The sequence below is a fragment of the Hevea brasiliensis genome, chromosome 14, assembly GCF_030052815.1.
Source record: "Hevea brasiliensis isolate MT/VB/25A 57/8 chromosome 14, ASM3005281v1, whole genome shotgun sequence".
NCBI lineage: Eukaryota > Viridiplantae > Streptophyta > Magnoliopsida > Malpighiales > Euphorbiaceae > Hevea > Hevea brasiliensis.
The window spans coordinates 6,347,898-6,360,925 of NC_079506.1; the positions used below are offsets into that span (position 1 = coordinate 6,347,898).

The following is a 13,028-nucleotide window of genomic DNA, read 5'->3' on the forward strand; positions in this document are numbered from 1 at the left end:
GTTCTTCCTTGTACAACACAAACTCTTATTTTATCATGAATTCATGTTTTTTTTTATTTTTTTTATAAAACATGAATTTATGAAGTTGATTGCCATAAGATCCATTTTTCTGATAACTCAATAATACACGTTAAATCAATCAAAAGAAATAAAAGACACAAGATCATTTAAGCTCTTCAATTTCTTGGTGGTCTATTACAAATCTAATTAATTTCTTTAATTAATTAAATTAATTTTTTATTTATATTAAATATACTTCTAGGTAATTTTGAAATTTATTAGGATTCCTATTCCTAATTAAAAAAATTATTATCAATTATAATAGTTCTATATATAATATTATATTAATTTATAATTTTATTTTAAAAAAATAAACAAAATCATTTATGTATTGTACAGACACTTGATTAGTTGGTAATTAATTTATTAAACTGTATCTTCATTTAATTTCTTTTACCTCATCCAACCTTAATAATTTAATTATTTTTCCACCTTTTCTCTTAAAAATAAGATTTTTTTTCACATTTTATGATATATTAATTTTAATATAATTTAAATTTAAAATTTTATAATTTTAAAAAATTCAAATACCATCAAATTAAAGTTAATTGATTTTCATTATTTCTTAAAAAAAAATAAAAATAAAACAAATAATATAGAGTCTAACCATCACATGGTTGCACCACTAGTTATAGATAATTTAAGGGATGATAAATTGATATTATATCTTGATAAATTATTAAGTGCACTCAGTATTTATATTTATATTTATATTTTTATTTATATTTTTATATTCATATGGTTGTGGAGGATATTAATGTCAATTGCCACTTGCCTATGGTTATAAAAATGATATTAAAAATATTGTAACAATAAATAAAAATAATTAATATTATTTGCCAATCCACAAAGACAATTATTACTGGGTCCATTTTCTTGTACCTTTAGGCTGAAATGTTAGTTGAAGGTTTTTACTCTTTATAGTTTATACCTTGGTAGTTGACACAGAAGATTTTTGGAGTTCTTTGTTTGAAAATTAAGATTTTATAAGAATTTAATTTAATTTATTATTTTTTTTTAAATTTTGAGTTTTTAAAAAAAGAATTAATTAAGAAATTTATTTTAAAAGAGATTAAAATTAAATGTAATTTATAAAAATTTATTTAATTTTTTTAATAAATAATTTATTTCCAAATAAGTTGAGAATTGAAAAGCTATTTTTGGAGTTGGTGAGAAGGAATCTTGGTTGCCATCATGGGAGTAGAGTAGTCGAGTTTTGTTAGTCATTGATTTTGATTTTGATTTCCCATTTTATCCTCCAATTCACTTGCAAATTACAATCATGTCTTTTTCTTTTGTTATCTTTGTTCAGCATTTAGCTACACAATTACAAGTCATAAGCAAGTTTCTGCTACTTCTGGTTCCTACTAGCCTACCAGATACGTATGCTTTGTCACGTCCATTAGTGAAGTAGGTCAGTGGTGATCTTTTATATCACATTGATTGTATAACGTGTGTGTGAGTGGGATTTACACACTTCAATAAAATTGTCATAATTTTATTAAGAAGGATGTCCTTTTTTTGCCTTATTAACAAAATTTCCACAATCTGGACTTGTGTCAAAGTGAAAAAACTGACAGAAATATCAAAACTGAAATTTCAGAGGAAATTTATTTGATTTTATCTGCATATAGCTTGTGATCTTGACATCTGACATGCAAGACAGCCGCAGAAAACATTTCCTACAACTGTGATCATCAACATGGTAATGAAATAAATCCCAGATTAATGCAGCTAAGCACAAGCCATACATATAAGGCATGACCACAATCTTCTGTGATGACATTAATTTACTGTTCATGAAGATGCTGAGCAAGTGAGCATGCCTTCAAAATACAATCTTCAATAACAGTTGGAGAAATTCAAACAATATCTGCAAGTATCTGAAGTTCTGAACCCTGAAGGTTTTTAGGGAAAAGTGTATTGTTTGGTCTAAATTTTCCTGCCGGTTTATGCATCACCTCACTATCCCATACAGTCTAATCAGATGCTGAGGAAGCCCTTCTCCTTTAGACTCTCAATAGTGTCCTTGAGAGTTGCTTCCAGAGGAATGAAGTTGATGCCCAAAATTCTTGCTTTCTCTTTGGATGTCTTGTGCTGTGGCAAGAATGGATGATTATCATCACATCTGCAATGTTTGAACAACACATGGATTTCAATGTCAGAAAAATTACAATTAGAGAACAAGAAAGCTCAAAAAGAAAAAGAAGCAACAAGTTATCTAGTATATTGGTGATAAATGGAAGTTTTTATGCACCATTTTTTTTTAAGTCCATAGAATTAATCTTCAAAATGTTTCTCAGCAAACTCTCTCACAATTGATCCTAATTGCTTAACTAAATTGCCCATGTAACTCCAGAAAATGTAATCCAAAAAAAGATGGCTAGCGTAAAATGAGTGTCATTTGAATTGCAGAAAACAATCACTTTCTTTGCAGGAAGGTGCAGGGATGGGAAATGTTCATGGACAATCTTCAGAACTTCAGAAAAGTGCGACTCATTTGCAACTAAACAATATCTGCCACAAGCTGCTGGAATCTCAAAAGCTCGAATATGTGCTTCTGCAACATCTCTAACATCAGTTGACCTGTAATACGTATTGGGATATGTTTGAGCTCCTGCACCCAGAAAACTAAGACATTCTATCAGAAAAAATAAAGAATAATCTTGTTGCCAGGCAGACTGCTTCAATCAGTTAGGATAAATTTGAAATTTCCTGGCCAGTTAAAGCAAATACATTCTCAAAAACAAGCACAATGAAGAAAATTATCTAATAACTGATCCTAACTGGATAGTAAGTGGGCTAAGTTCAGTTGAGTTGGCTTCTAGCAATTCCATGTATCTACATATATATCATCTTCTAGCAATTCCTTTTAGTTTGGAAGACTACTATCTATAATTCTTATATAATACTAAATGGTTGCTGAATACTACCATTTACAAGATTAAGAATCATCTCCACACTGAAATTGAGAGTTGGCTGTAAGAGAGGGCCAATCACATATGCTGGATGTATTGTAACCAAGTCAATGACATTCTCTTCTGCAAAGTTCCAAGCAGCCTCTTCTGCAAAAGTTTTTGCAAGCATATACCAAAGCTGAAAAGAAACTAAATTAAGTGGCATCAACATATAATAAGTAGATAACAACAGACAAAAGAACAAAGATGGTTCTTTGGTCTTACCTTTATATCCCTGGATATAAAGGATACTTTAAAGGTAAAGGAAACCGATTGATTGCAGATAAGATTTTATAAACCAAAATAAATAAGTAAATAAAGTACTAAGATAATAGTATTAGCTCAAGGAGTAATAAGGACGAGTCCGCCTCTCAGGAGAAATAAGGATGCCGTGTTTTTAGGCTTGAGTAAAGGAGTGATAAGGTGAATTCTGTAAATATTGTATATTTGAATGAGTCTTTGTGGTTGAAATTCTTTGGGTAATTCGTTCCCTTCCAAGTGATAGTCTTCATTATTTTTCTCCTCCTTTTCAAAGAACCTCTGTATTATTCTTTTTATTTAAGCTGAATGTATACTGTCAATTGGATTATTGAGGTTTCACATTAATAAAATTACATCTTCTTCACTTTCTTATCTTGGTATCAGAGCCTCAACGATCTGCTCACCATGGCTTCTTCTCTGAATGTAGCCAATTTTGTTACCTTAAAGCTCAAACAATCAAACTATCCTCTGTGGAGAGAACAACTTTTGAGTTTAGCTGAAAGTCAGGAATTGTCGGATCATTTGGTTAATGGCTTTCCTGAAGATCAAATTGTTACCCTCCCAATCCAATTCCAGAAAACTATCAACCACAAAGAATCGACATCTTCAAGGCGTGGCAAAAGTCCGATAGATTACTTCGTGGGTGGATCTATGGCACCCTTAGTGAGGAATCACTCGGACTTGTCATCGGACTAGAAAGCTTCATACCGCTTGTTTGGAGTGCATTAAAAGATGCATATGCACAAGATTCTCAAGAGAGGAATTTACCCTCGATAAAGAATTGACCTATTTTCGCAAAGATGAAAATCGGTCCATCACCAACATCTGCGTTTGTTTAAAGAACTCTGCGGCAGCTTTAGCCGCTATCGGGAAAAAGTACCCGATGAAGAAAAAGTCTTTTGTCTCCTTACCAGTCTGGGACCCCAGTACGAAACGTTTACTACGACGATGCTTAAACCACCGCGACCCAATTTTAATGAACTGGTCTCTCAACTTAAGAATTTAGACCAGCGACGAGTGTGGTTTTCCACACAGAACGAATCTGGTCTTGATCAAATTTCGCATGTGGCTTTTTATGGAAATCAACAGAATTCATCCAGTAATTCCTCGAATCGGCGTCCTAGATTTAATTCCCAAGGGCGTGGTTTTCAAGCCCAAAGAAACGCAAAACCCTTTTCCAAACAAAGAGTCGTATTCTTCCCAACGGCGACCTCCCCCGGCTGGTCGTAGAAGAATGACACCAGCTGAACGAGAGCTGTATAAGAACGAAGTGTGTCAATACTGCAACAGAGATGGTCACATCGCGAAGATTTGCTGGTGGATTCCACAAGAAAAACAAAGCAGCCCTGCTCAAGCTCTTTCGGCACTCACATTGGATACTGATGTTGTAGATACTGACTGGGTTGCAGACTCTGGTGCATCGAATCATATGACAGGTAACAAAAATCTATTCCATAACCTTACTGACTATTATGGACCTGATTCCATAACCATCGGCGATGGAACGTTTCTATCCATCGATGGTGTTGGAATGACGTCTATAGAACAGAAGCAAAAATTATCACTTTCAAATGTCTTTTCTGTTCCTGCTCTAAAAAAGAATTTACTTTCTGTAGGCCAATTAACAGATGATTATCCTGTGAATTGTGAATTTTCTAATGTTTCTATTTACATTAAGGATCGGCAGACGGATGTATCGCTACAAGGGCCACGAAAAAATAACCTTTATATCTTGTCAGGGAATCCGAAAGCATATTTTTCCAATCGATTTAGGTCTGGAACAGCAGACATATGGCATCAACGATTAGGACACCCTCAACCTTCTGCGATTTCTATTTTGTTTAATAAGAACCTTATTGATGTTAAAGGTTCCTTGCATTCTAAATTTTTATGTGATAGCTGCCAATTAGGCAAATTGAGCAAATTTCCATTTAGTTTGTCTTCCAATAAAAGTACCACTGTATTTGAAAAAGTTCATTGTGATTTATGGGGACCAGCCCCTGTTTTATCTTTTGCCAAATTTAAATATTATGCTTGCTTGGTAGATGACTATTCTAAATACTCTTGGCTTATACCACTAAAGAAAAAATCGGATTTCTTTGTTGCTTATAAAGCTTTTGAACAGTTTGTGCTAAGACAATTTGGGAAGACCATCAAGGTTTTCCATTCCGATGGAGGAGGTGAGTTTTTGAATAATGCTTTATCTTCACATTTTCTTTCACAAGGTATTAAACATCAAGTGTCGTGTCCTCATACACCCGAGCAAACAGGTGCTGTCGAACGACGACACCGTTTTATTCGTGAATTAGGATTGACGATGATGTATCATAGTCATGTGCCATTGTCTATGTGGGTCGATGCTTTTCAAACTGCTGTTTTTTTAATAAATAGGTTGCCTACTTCTGTGCTAGGGAATGAAACACCATATTTTAAATTGCATGGAACTCATTTTGATTATAGCTCCCTACGTGTCTTTGGTTCTAAGTGTTTTCCATATATATGGGACACAAGAGGTCATAAGTTTGATCCTAAGTCTTGTTTATGTGTTTTTATAGGGTATAGTGAAAAACACAAAGGTTACAAATGTTTCAATCCCAAAACTAAGAAAATAATAATATCTCGACATGTGAGCTTTGATGAAAATGTTTTTCCGTATAAATCTGCATCTCCTAATAAAATGTTTGTTGACAAGCTTATGGATTCTTGGTTACCATCTGCTGAGATTACTGATTTTCCACTAAGTTCTGAAGAAAGTGCAGGTCCAGATGTATTACCAGTTCCTATACCAGCAACACATGACAATCGGACTATAGGAGATCATGAAACAGAATCTGATCCTACAAGTGAGTCTCCACTAGCAGCTCATCATTCACACTCGACATCGCTCAAGATGACGGATGCATCTAGAACAGTCAGTGAGCAAATTGTCTCCACCTCCATTGTTTTTGTCAAATAGAGTTGAAGACACAGTTCAAAATTCCTTAGCAGCAGAGGACGTTGTTGGTAAACAAGTTGCTGCAATTGAATCAGACTCGGTGTTTTTGTCATCTCCAACTAATACTCATGTACCTGGTACTTCTATGATTGATGGTACTGTAATCAGTCTACCAACAGTTCATACGGATCAAGAAGAGTTGCTTCCTGAAGTCTGTTCATCATCTTTGGCTGAAATATCAGCTGAACAAGTTCAGGATGAAGCATTGCAGCCTCGACATTCGATGGTCACTGTGTCACATCCGAATAGTTAAGCCAAACCCAAAGTATGCTTTACATGTGTCTATATCTCCGATATACCTCCCGAGCCTAAAATCATAAGAGTGCTCTTGCACATCCAGGTTGGAAACAGGCTATGATAGAGGAGTATCAAGCTTTACAGTCAAACCACACTTGGGAACTTGTTCCTAGACCAGCGCATGTAAATATAATAGGGTGTAAGTGGGTTTTTAAAGCTAAAATAAATTCTGATGGGCATTTGGATAGATTGAAAGCTAGACTAGTTGCCAAGGGGTTTCATCAACTAGATGGTGTTGATTACACTGAAACCTACTCCCCTGTTATTAAACCAGAACCATACGCTTAGTTCTTTACGTGGCTTTAGTGAAAAATTGGCCAATTCGCCAATTAGACGTGAAAATGCATTTTTGCATGGATTTATAACAGAAGATTTATATATGGATCAGCCACCTGGAATGAAAGATCCTAATTATCCTAATCATGTTTGCAAATTACAGCGAGCATTGTATGGTTTAAAACAGGCTCCGAGAGCCTGGTTTAATAGGTTGAGTATGTTTTTAATTGATTATGGTTTTTTTTGCAGTTTAGCTGATCCATCCTTGTTTGTCATGCATACATCGATGTGTGTATTGGTTTTATTAATTTACGTGGATGATATGTTGTTAACAGGATCGTCTATTGCTCGAGTTCATAATATTTTGCAGGTCTTAAGCAAGGAGTTTTCCATGAAAGACCTTGGGCCATTGCATCATTTTCTATGCATTCAAATTCAATCGACTGACTCTGGGTTACAATTGAATCAAACCCGTTATGCCTATTCAATTTTGGAAAGAGCTCAGATGGTGGATTGTCAACCGAAGACAACTCCACTTGTTCGACACGATCTTTATGCAGACCGACACGATGGCCGATCCCACCTTCTTCGAGGGCTTGTGGGTTCGTTACAGTATTTGACACTAACCCGACCGGATTTGTCCTATAGTGTCAACTATATTTCTCAATTCATGCACAGTCCAACTTTGTCTCACTTAAAATATGTTCGTCGTATATTACGATATCTCAAAGGAACAATACATTTTGGCTTATTTTTTAAAAAAGATACCTCACTTGTTCTTAGTGCATTTTCTGATGCAGACTGGGCCGGATGTCCAACCACACGACGGTCTACTACAGGCTACTGTACTTTTCTTGGTTGCAATATCATTTCCTGGTGTGCCAAGAAACAACACATCGCTATGCTGCGTTCTAGCACCGAGGCCGAGTATCGTTCCATGGCTCACATCGAGCTTACTTGGCTTGGATATCTCTTACAGGACTTGCAAATCTATCCCAAGCACGCCTATTTTATATGGTGATAATCTCGATGCACTACATTTAACAGTCAATCCAAAGATTACATTCACGCAAAGAAGCATGTTGCTCTTGACTATCACTATGTTAGAGAGCGTGTTGCTCAAGGGGTTTTGATCACAAGATACATTCCTCAAAGATATCAAATCGATATATTTACGAAGTCCATGACAAAGGCTCGCCTAGCACAATTTCGACGCAAACTATGTCTCCACCCTGGACATAGTTTGAGGGGGGATATTAGCTCAAGGAGTAATAAGGACGAGTCCGCCTCTCAGGAGAAATAAGGATGCCGTGTTTTTAGGCTTGAGTAAAGGAGTGATAAGGTGAATTATGTAAATATTGTATATTTGAATGAGTCTTTGTGGTTGAGATTCTTTGGGTAATTCGTTCCCTTCCAAGATAATAGCACAAAAGAACACCTTCATTTCCTTACAAACTGCTGGATCTGATTGCCACGTCTCGTCAACCACCACATCAGGAGTCAGAGGTTTTCTGCCATACAAAACTGTTGCCATAGAAGATGTTATAACCACTCTCTTGATAAACTGAACTTTTTTACATGATTTAAGTACGTTAAGGGTTCCTTTCACTGCAGGATCAATTAGCTCTGTCTGAAATATAGCAAAACAAAATTGAAGTATTTTGTAAATACTTGTTTTATGAATATTATAAGCATAAATGATAAACTCCTGCAGCCCACTAGAATTCCTAATGTTTATAAATCAAATCTAATATATCTATGTGTTGTTACTGATTTGAGTAGAAGTGAACAAAAATTTCTTCTATAGGGATAAGGTTTTGTCACATATTGTAGAAGAACGAAGAGAAATAATATTGTTAGGCAGAATAAGGGTCAAGTAGAGAATGTTTTGGAGGGAAATGCTGTTGAGGAAGTTAGAAGGAAGAACTGAATTTGTTAATTGGTTACAGTTAGTTGTGCAAATGCTGTAGTTGTGTAACTGCTGTATAAAAGGAACGATCCTCATCTGCATTCATTCATTCCATTAATGAGTCAATAACAGAACTTCTCTTTCTCTGGTTCTACTCTTTCTTCTCTTCTCATCTAAGTCTAATTCTCTTCTCATCTACTTTCTATCCTCTAGATCTGCTTCAATTTTTCCATCCAGAGGTTGAATTAGGGTTGATACCTAACAGGTTTGCAACCCATTTTCATTGAGTCGAGATTTTTGGAAAAACAATGGAGAGTTGGACCAATACTAACCATCGAGAATATATAGGAATATAATCAAAAGGTATGAGAAAGAAACCTGTGGATCAGTTGCTGAAAATAATACAGGGGATGCTGCATGGAAAACACCTTCACACCCATAAATTGCAGAATCAAAGGACCCTTCTTCCAGTAAATCAGCTTTGAACAAATGAAGTCTTTCCTTAGCTCCATCAAGAGCAAGCAAGTGATCTGTTTTCCTTGGATCACCTGTTTCATATATGAATAGAACAATTGACATGCACTAGATGTTTGATAAAACTTTATCTAATTTGGTAAAGAATTAGCAAGAATTAGGTTAATCAAATTACTTTAAATTTAATTTCGTGATTCTTGTGTATAAAACAAACGATAAATGTTTGAAAAGATTCCTAATTAAAAAAAAATCCCAACAGTGTTGGAATTCACACTACACATAGAATGTAACAGAAAATGCAATAGAACCAAGAATTAAAAGAAAAAGAAGAATACCCAAAACAACTGTCTGATAACAGCTGAATAATCAAATTAACTTCAAAAAAAAGGAGGAATAACAAAGAAAGAAAAATAGATACTGACTTGGGTCACGAACGGTGACTTTGACTTTATAACCCTTTTGTAGCAAGAAATTAACTAGCCAGGAAGCTATGTAACCTGATCCTCCTGTTACACACACCACCTCCAAGATGGCACCCATGAAAGGCACCGTTGGACAATTCGATGCTGACTCATTCATACTTTTCGGTAGAGATAATATTTAGTCATCAATATTAATGTGGGGAATCAAATTAGAGTGAGACAAGGTCTTTTTCACCAGATTGACTACCAAGCTACCATGCTTAGTGGTAAGTTTGATCTGCATATGTTAGCCTTTTTAAAATAGCATATATAAATGGTGGATAGTAACCTCTTGCTTTTGGAAAGAGATAGTGGATAGTAATTTAGACCATATAGCCAAATCACAAATAAACACGTAATGGATTATTTAATTTAATTCTGTCAAGATTTATTCCCAATTTTTCTTCAACAAAATATAGTTAAATTTATGAATTAAAACTATAATTATTCAATTCCCATGTCAAACCACTTTAAAATATCATTTACATCACATATGTAAGATTATAATTTTCATCAAAATAATGCATTTCAAGAAATTATAAAAATAATAAATTTAAGAAAAAAACTTGGCAGGTGCTCAAAGGACATTTCCAAGCTAGCTTATGAATAAGTAAGACCAACGTTATTCATATAAAGATTAAATTTTTTTTATTGAACCATTTTATTCGTACACTCTCTCACATTGTCCTGATATATTTAAAATAATTAATCTTATAGCTCTCTCTAATAAAATTATGCTTGATGCCTATCTCATTCTTCATTTTATGGGTGTTGCATGAAATAAGACCATTAAACTATTATTTGTATATTGTCTTCAAAAAATTATGCAAAAAATAATATGATTGTATGATAATTGAATTGAATTCTTTTTTAACGAAGCCATATCTATTATTTGTATATATAGCTAATGATTGAGTGCAACTAAATAGGATACTCTGCAATAGATTAATACATATGTGCATTTTTTTTATTTTATTTTAGTGAATTGGAATGAGATATACATGGGTCTGTTTCCTCATATTTGCACCAAGTCCACTTCCTTAGCACATACAAAGGTGGATTGTCCACCCTAGACTAAGGGATTTGAATAGTGGCGAATGCAAGCCACTAAATGAGGGGTCATTGATACTTCTTTTTTCTAAAATATGTTCTTTGTATATATATATATATGTGTGTGTGTGTTTATATATATTGACTCTCATAGATTTAATTACCGAACTCTCTTTCTAGAAAAATTTAAAAGTAATTAAGATAAAAAAACATGCTATGCAATTAAAAGTTTATTTACATTTTAAAATTCTATTGTGACTTTTTCAATAATAAACTTTATCATGGCAAAATAGTATAATTATACGTGTGATAAGTTGATAAATAATTTTTAGTTACTTATTATAAAAAAAAATATGTATTTGATAACATTAATAATATTTTTCTTTTATATAGCTTTCAAAATATTGAATTCATTACATCTAATTATAAGATATTAATATTATATTTTTAATAATATTTTATTAATCCCAGAAAAAAAAAATTTCTAGAAGCACCACTGATTTGAGCATTAAGATTGTAGGTGATTAATACATATTAATTAATTAGTGGCAACACATAAATTAAGTACAACCCAAGGATTTGCTTGAAGATGTTCATAACTTGGTAGAGTAGATATGGAATGTTTTAGCTATTTTTATGAGCATGAAAAGCAAGGAATTTCAGGGCTGAGTGCATGAGAAATAAGGAATTTTGAGCTTAAAAGAACACGGTAGTCCCCCTGATTACTTTCTATACGCATGGCATATTGGCATAGACTTCATCTTCAAGGCAATAACAGTCCATGAGGGTCTTTCAAATATTGAGCATCGCATGCCACCATCTTCACTGCATCATTTCATCCTTTTACAACCTTAAAATCACTAAACAAAAAATACCCAAAATGGCCGATGGAATTCTATTTGATATTGCTGGGGAGATCATTAAGAAGTTGGGTTCTCGAGCCCTTGACGAGATTGGATTGTGGTGGGGTGTCAAAGATGAGCTTAGGAAACTTGAGGCCACAGTTTCTAGTATCCATAATGTGCTTCTGGATGCTGAGGAGCAGCAAAAACATAACCATCAAGTGAAAGGCTGGCTTGAGAAGCTACAAGAAGTTGTTTATGGTGCTGATGACTTGCTAGATGCCTTTGCCACTGAAGCTCTCCGGTGCCAAGTGATGACTGGAAATAGAATGGCAAAGGAGGTAAGCCTTTTCTTTTCGTCTTCGAATCGGCTTGTTTATGGTTTTAAGATGGGTCATAAAATTAAGGCAATTAGGGAGAGATTACTTGAGATAGATGGTGATAAACAATCATTCAAATTAAAGGTTCATAAGGAGGAGAGGGGTCATACAACTAAGGTCAGGGATCAAACTGAGTCCTCTGTGCCTGAAGTTGTTATTGGGAGAGAGGGTGACAAAAAGGCCATTGTAGAACTTCTATTGGCTTCCAACAGTAAAGAGAATGTTTCATATCTCTCAATTGTTGGAATTGGGGGACTAGGGAAGACCACACTTGCTCAACTTATCTTCAATGATGAGCAAGTTAGTAAACATTTTGAAGTAAAGTTGTGGGTTTGTGTATCAAATCCTTTTGATGTGAAAATGATTGTTAAAAAAATCTTAGAGTCTGCAAAGGGTACAAAGTCAGAAGAACTTGAGCTAGAAGCATTGAAATCTCACCTTGGAAAAATTATTAATGGAAAAAAATATATGCTAGTGTTGGATGATGTATGGGATGATCATAGTGAAAAATGGGATAAGTTGAAGAAATAATTAAATGGTGGTTCTAGTGGAAGTAAAATATTAATAACCACTCGCTCTAGAAAAGTAGCAGAGGTAGCTAGCACAGTGGAACCCTACGTTTTGGAAGGCTTATCTCCAAATGAATCTTGGTCTTTGTTCCTTCAAGTAGCACTCAAGGGACAAGAACCAAAAGATTCAAGTACCAAAAAAACTGGAGAAGAGATTGTAAACAAATGTGCTCGAGTTCCTCTTGCCATAAAGACAATTGCAAGTATTTTAGCTTTAAAAATCCAGGAACTGAATGGGAAGTTTTCCTAAAAAAGGAACTCTCTAAGATAGCTCAAAATGAGAATGACATTTTACCAACCCTTCAATTGAGTTATGATAATCTCCCATCACATTTGAATCATTGTTTTGCATATTGTGCATTATTTCCCAAAGATCATGTGATTGATGTGACAACATTGATTCATCTATGGGTTGCCCGGGATTTATTATAAGTTGTGATACTGAAACACTGTAAATTGTGTGTTTCAGTTGAGAAGAATACGGAGAAAGGAAAGGA

General features: G+C 34.3%; 1 protein-coding gene and 1 pseudogene across 5 annotated transcripts; one reads left to right on the forward strand and one right to left on the reverse strand.

Moving 5' to 3' along the window:
* Nucleotides 1–1,643: 1,643 nt before the first annotated feature.
* LOC131173413 (phenylacetaldehyde reductase-like) lies at nt 1,644–9,814 on the reverse strand. Of its 5 annotated transcripts, none has more exons than XR_009143733.1 (6): nt 9,652–9,814; nt 9,134–9,303; nt 8,285–8,476; nt 2,994–3,156; nt 2,487–2,691; nt 1,644–2,188 (listed from the first exon to the last, which is right to left on the reverse strand). XR_009143733.1 is itself a non-coding variant. In XM_058135751.1 (6 exons), exons 1-6 carry the CDS (start codon nt 9,806–9,808, stop codon nt 2,183–2,185), a joined length of 879 nt encoding a protein of 292 aa, XP_057991734.1. In that variant the 5' UTR covers nt 9,809–9,814; the 3' UTR covers nt 1,644–2,182. The 5 variants fall into 5 exon arrangements, 4 of the variants coding, with proteins under 4 accessions (XP_057991734.1, XP_057991733.1, XP_057991736.1 ...); XM_058135751.1 differs by having other exon boundaries at nt 2,487–2,677; XM_058135750.1 differs by having other exon boundaries at nt 1,644–2,677.
* A 1,585-nt stretch (nt 9,815–11,399) lies between these two features.
* On the forward strand, nt 11,400–13,028 carry LOC131173410 (putative disease resistance protein RGA3; annotated as a pseudogene).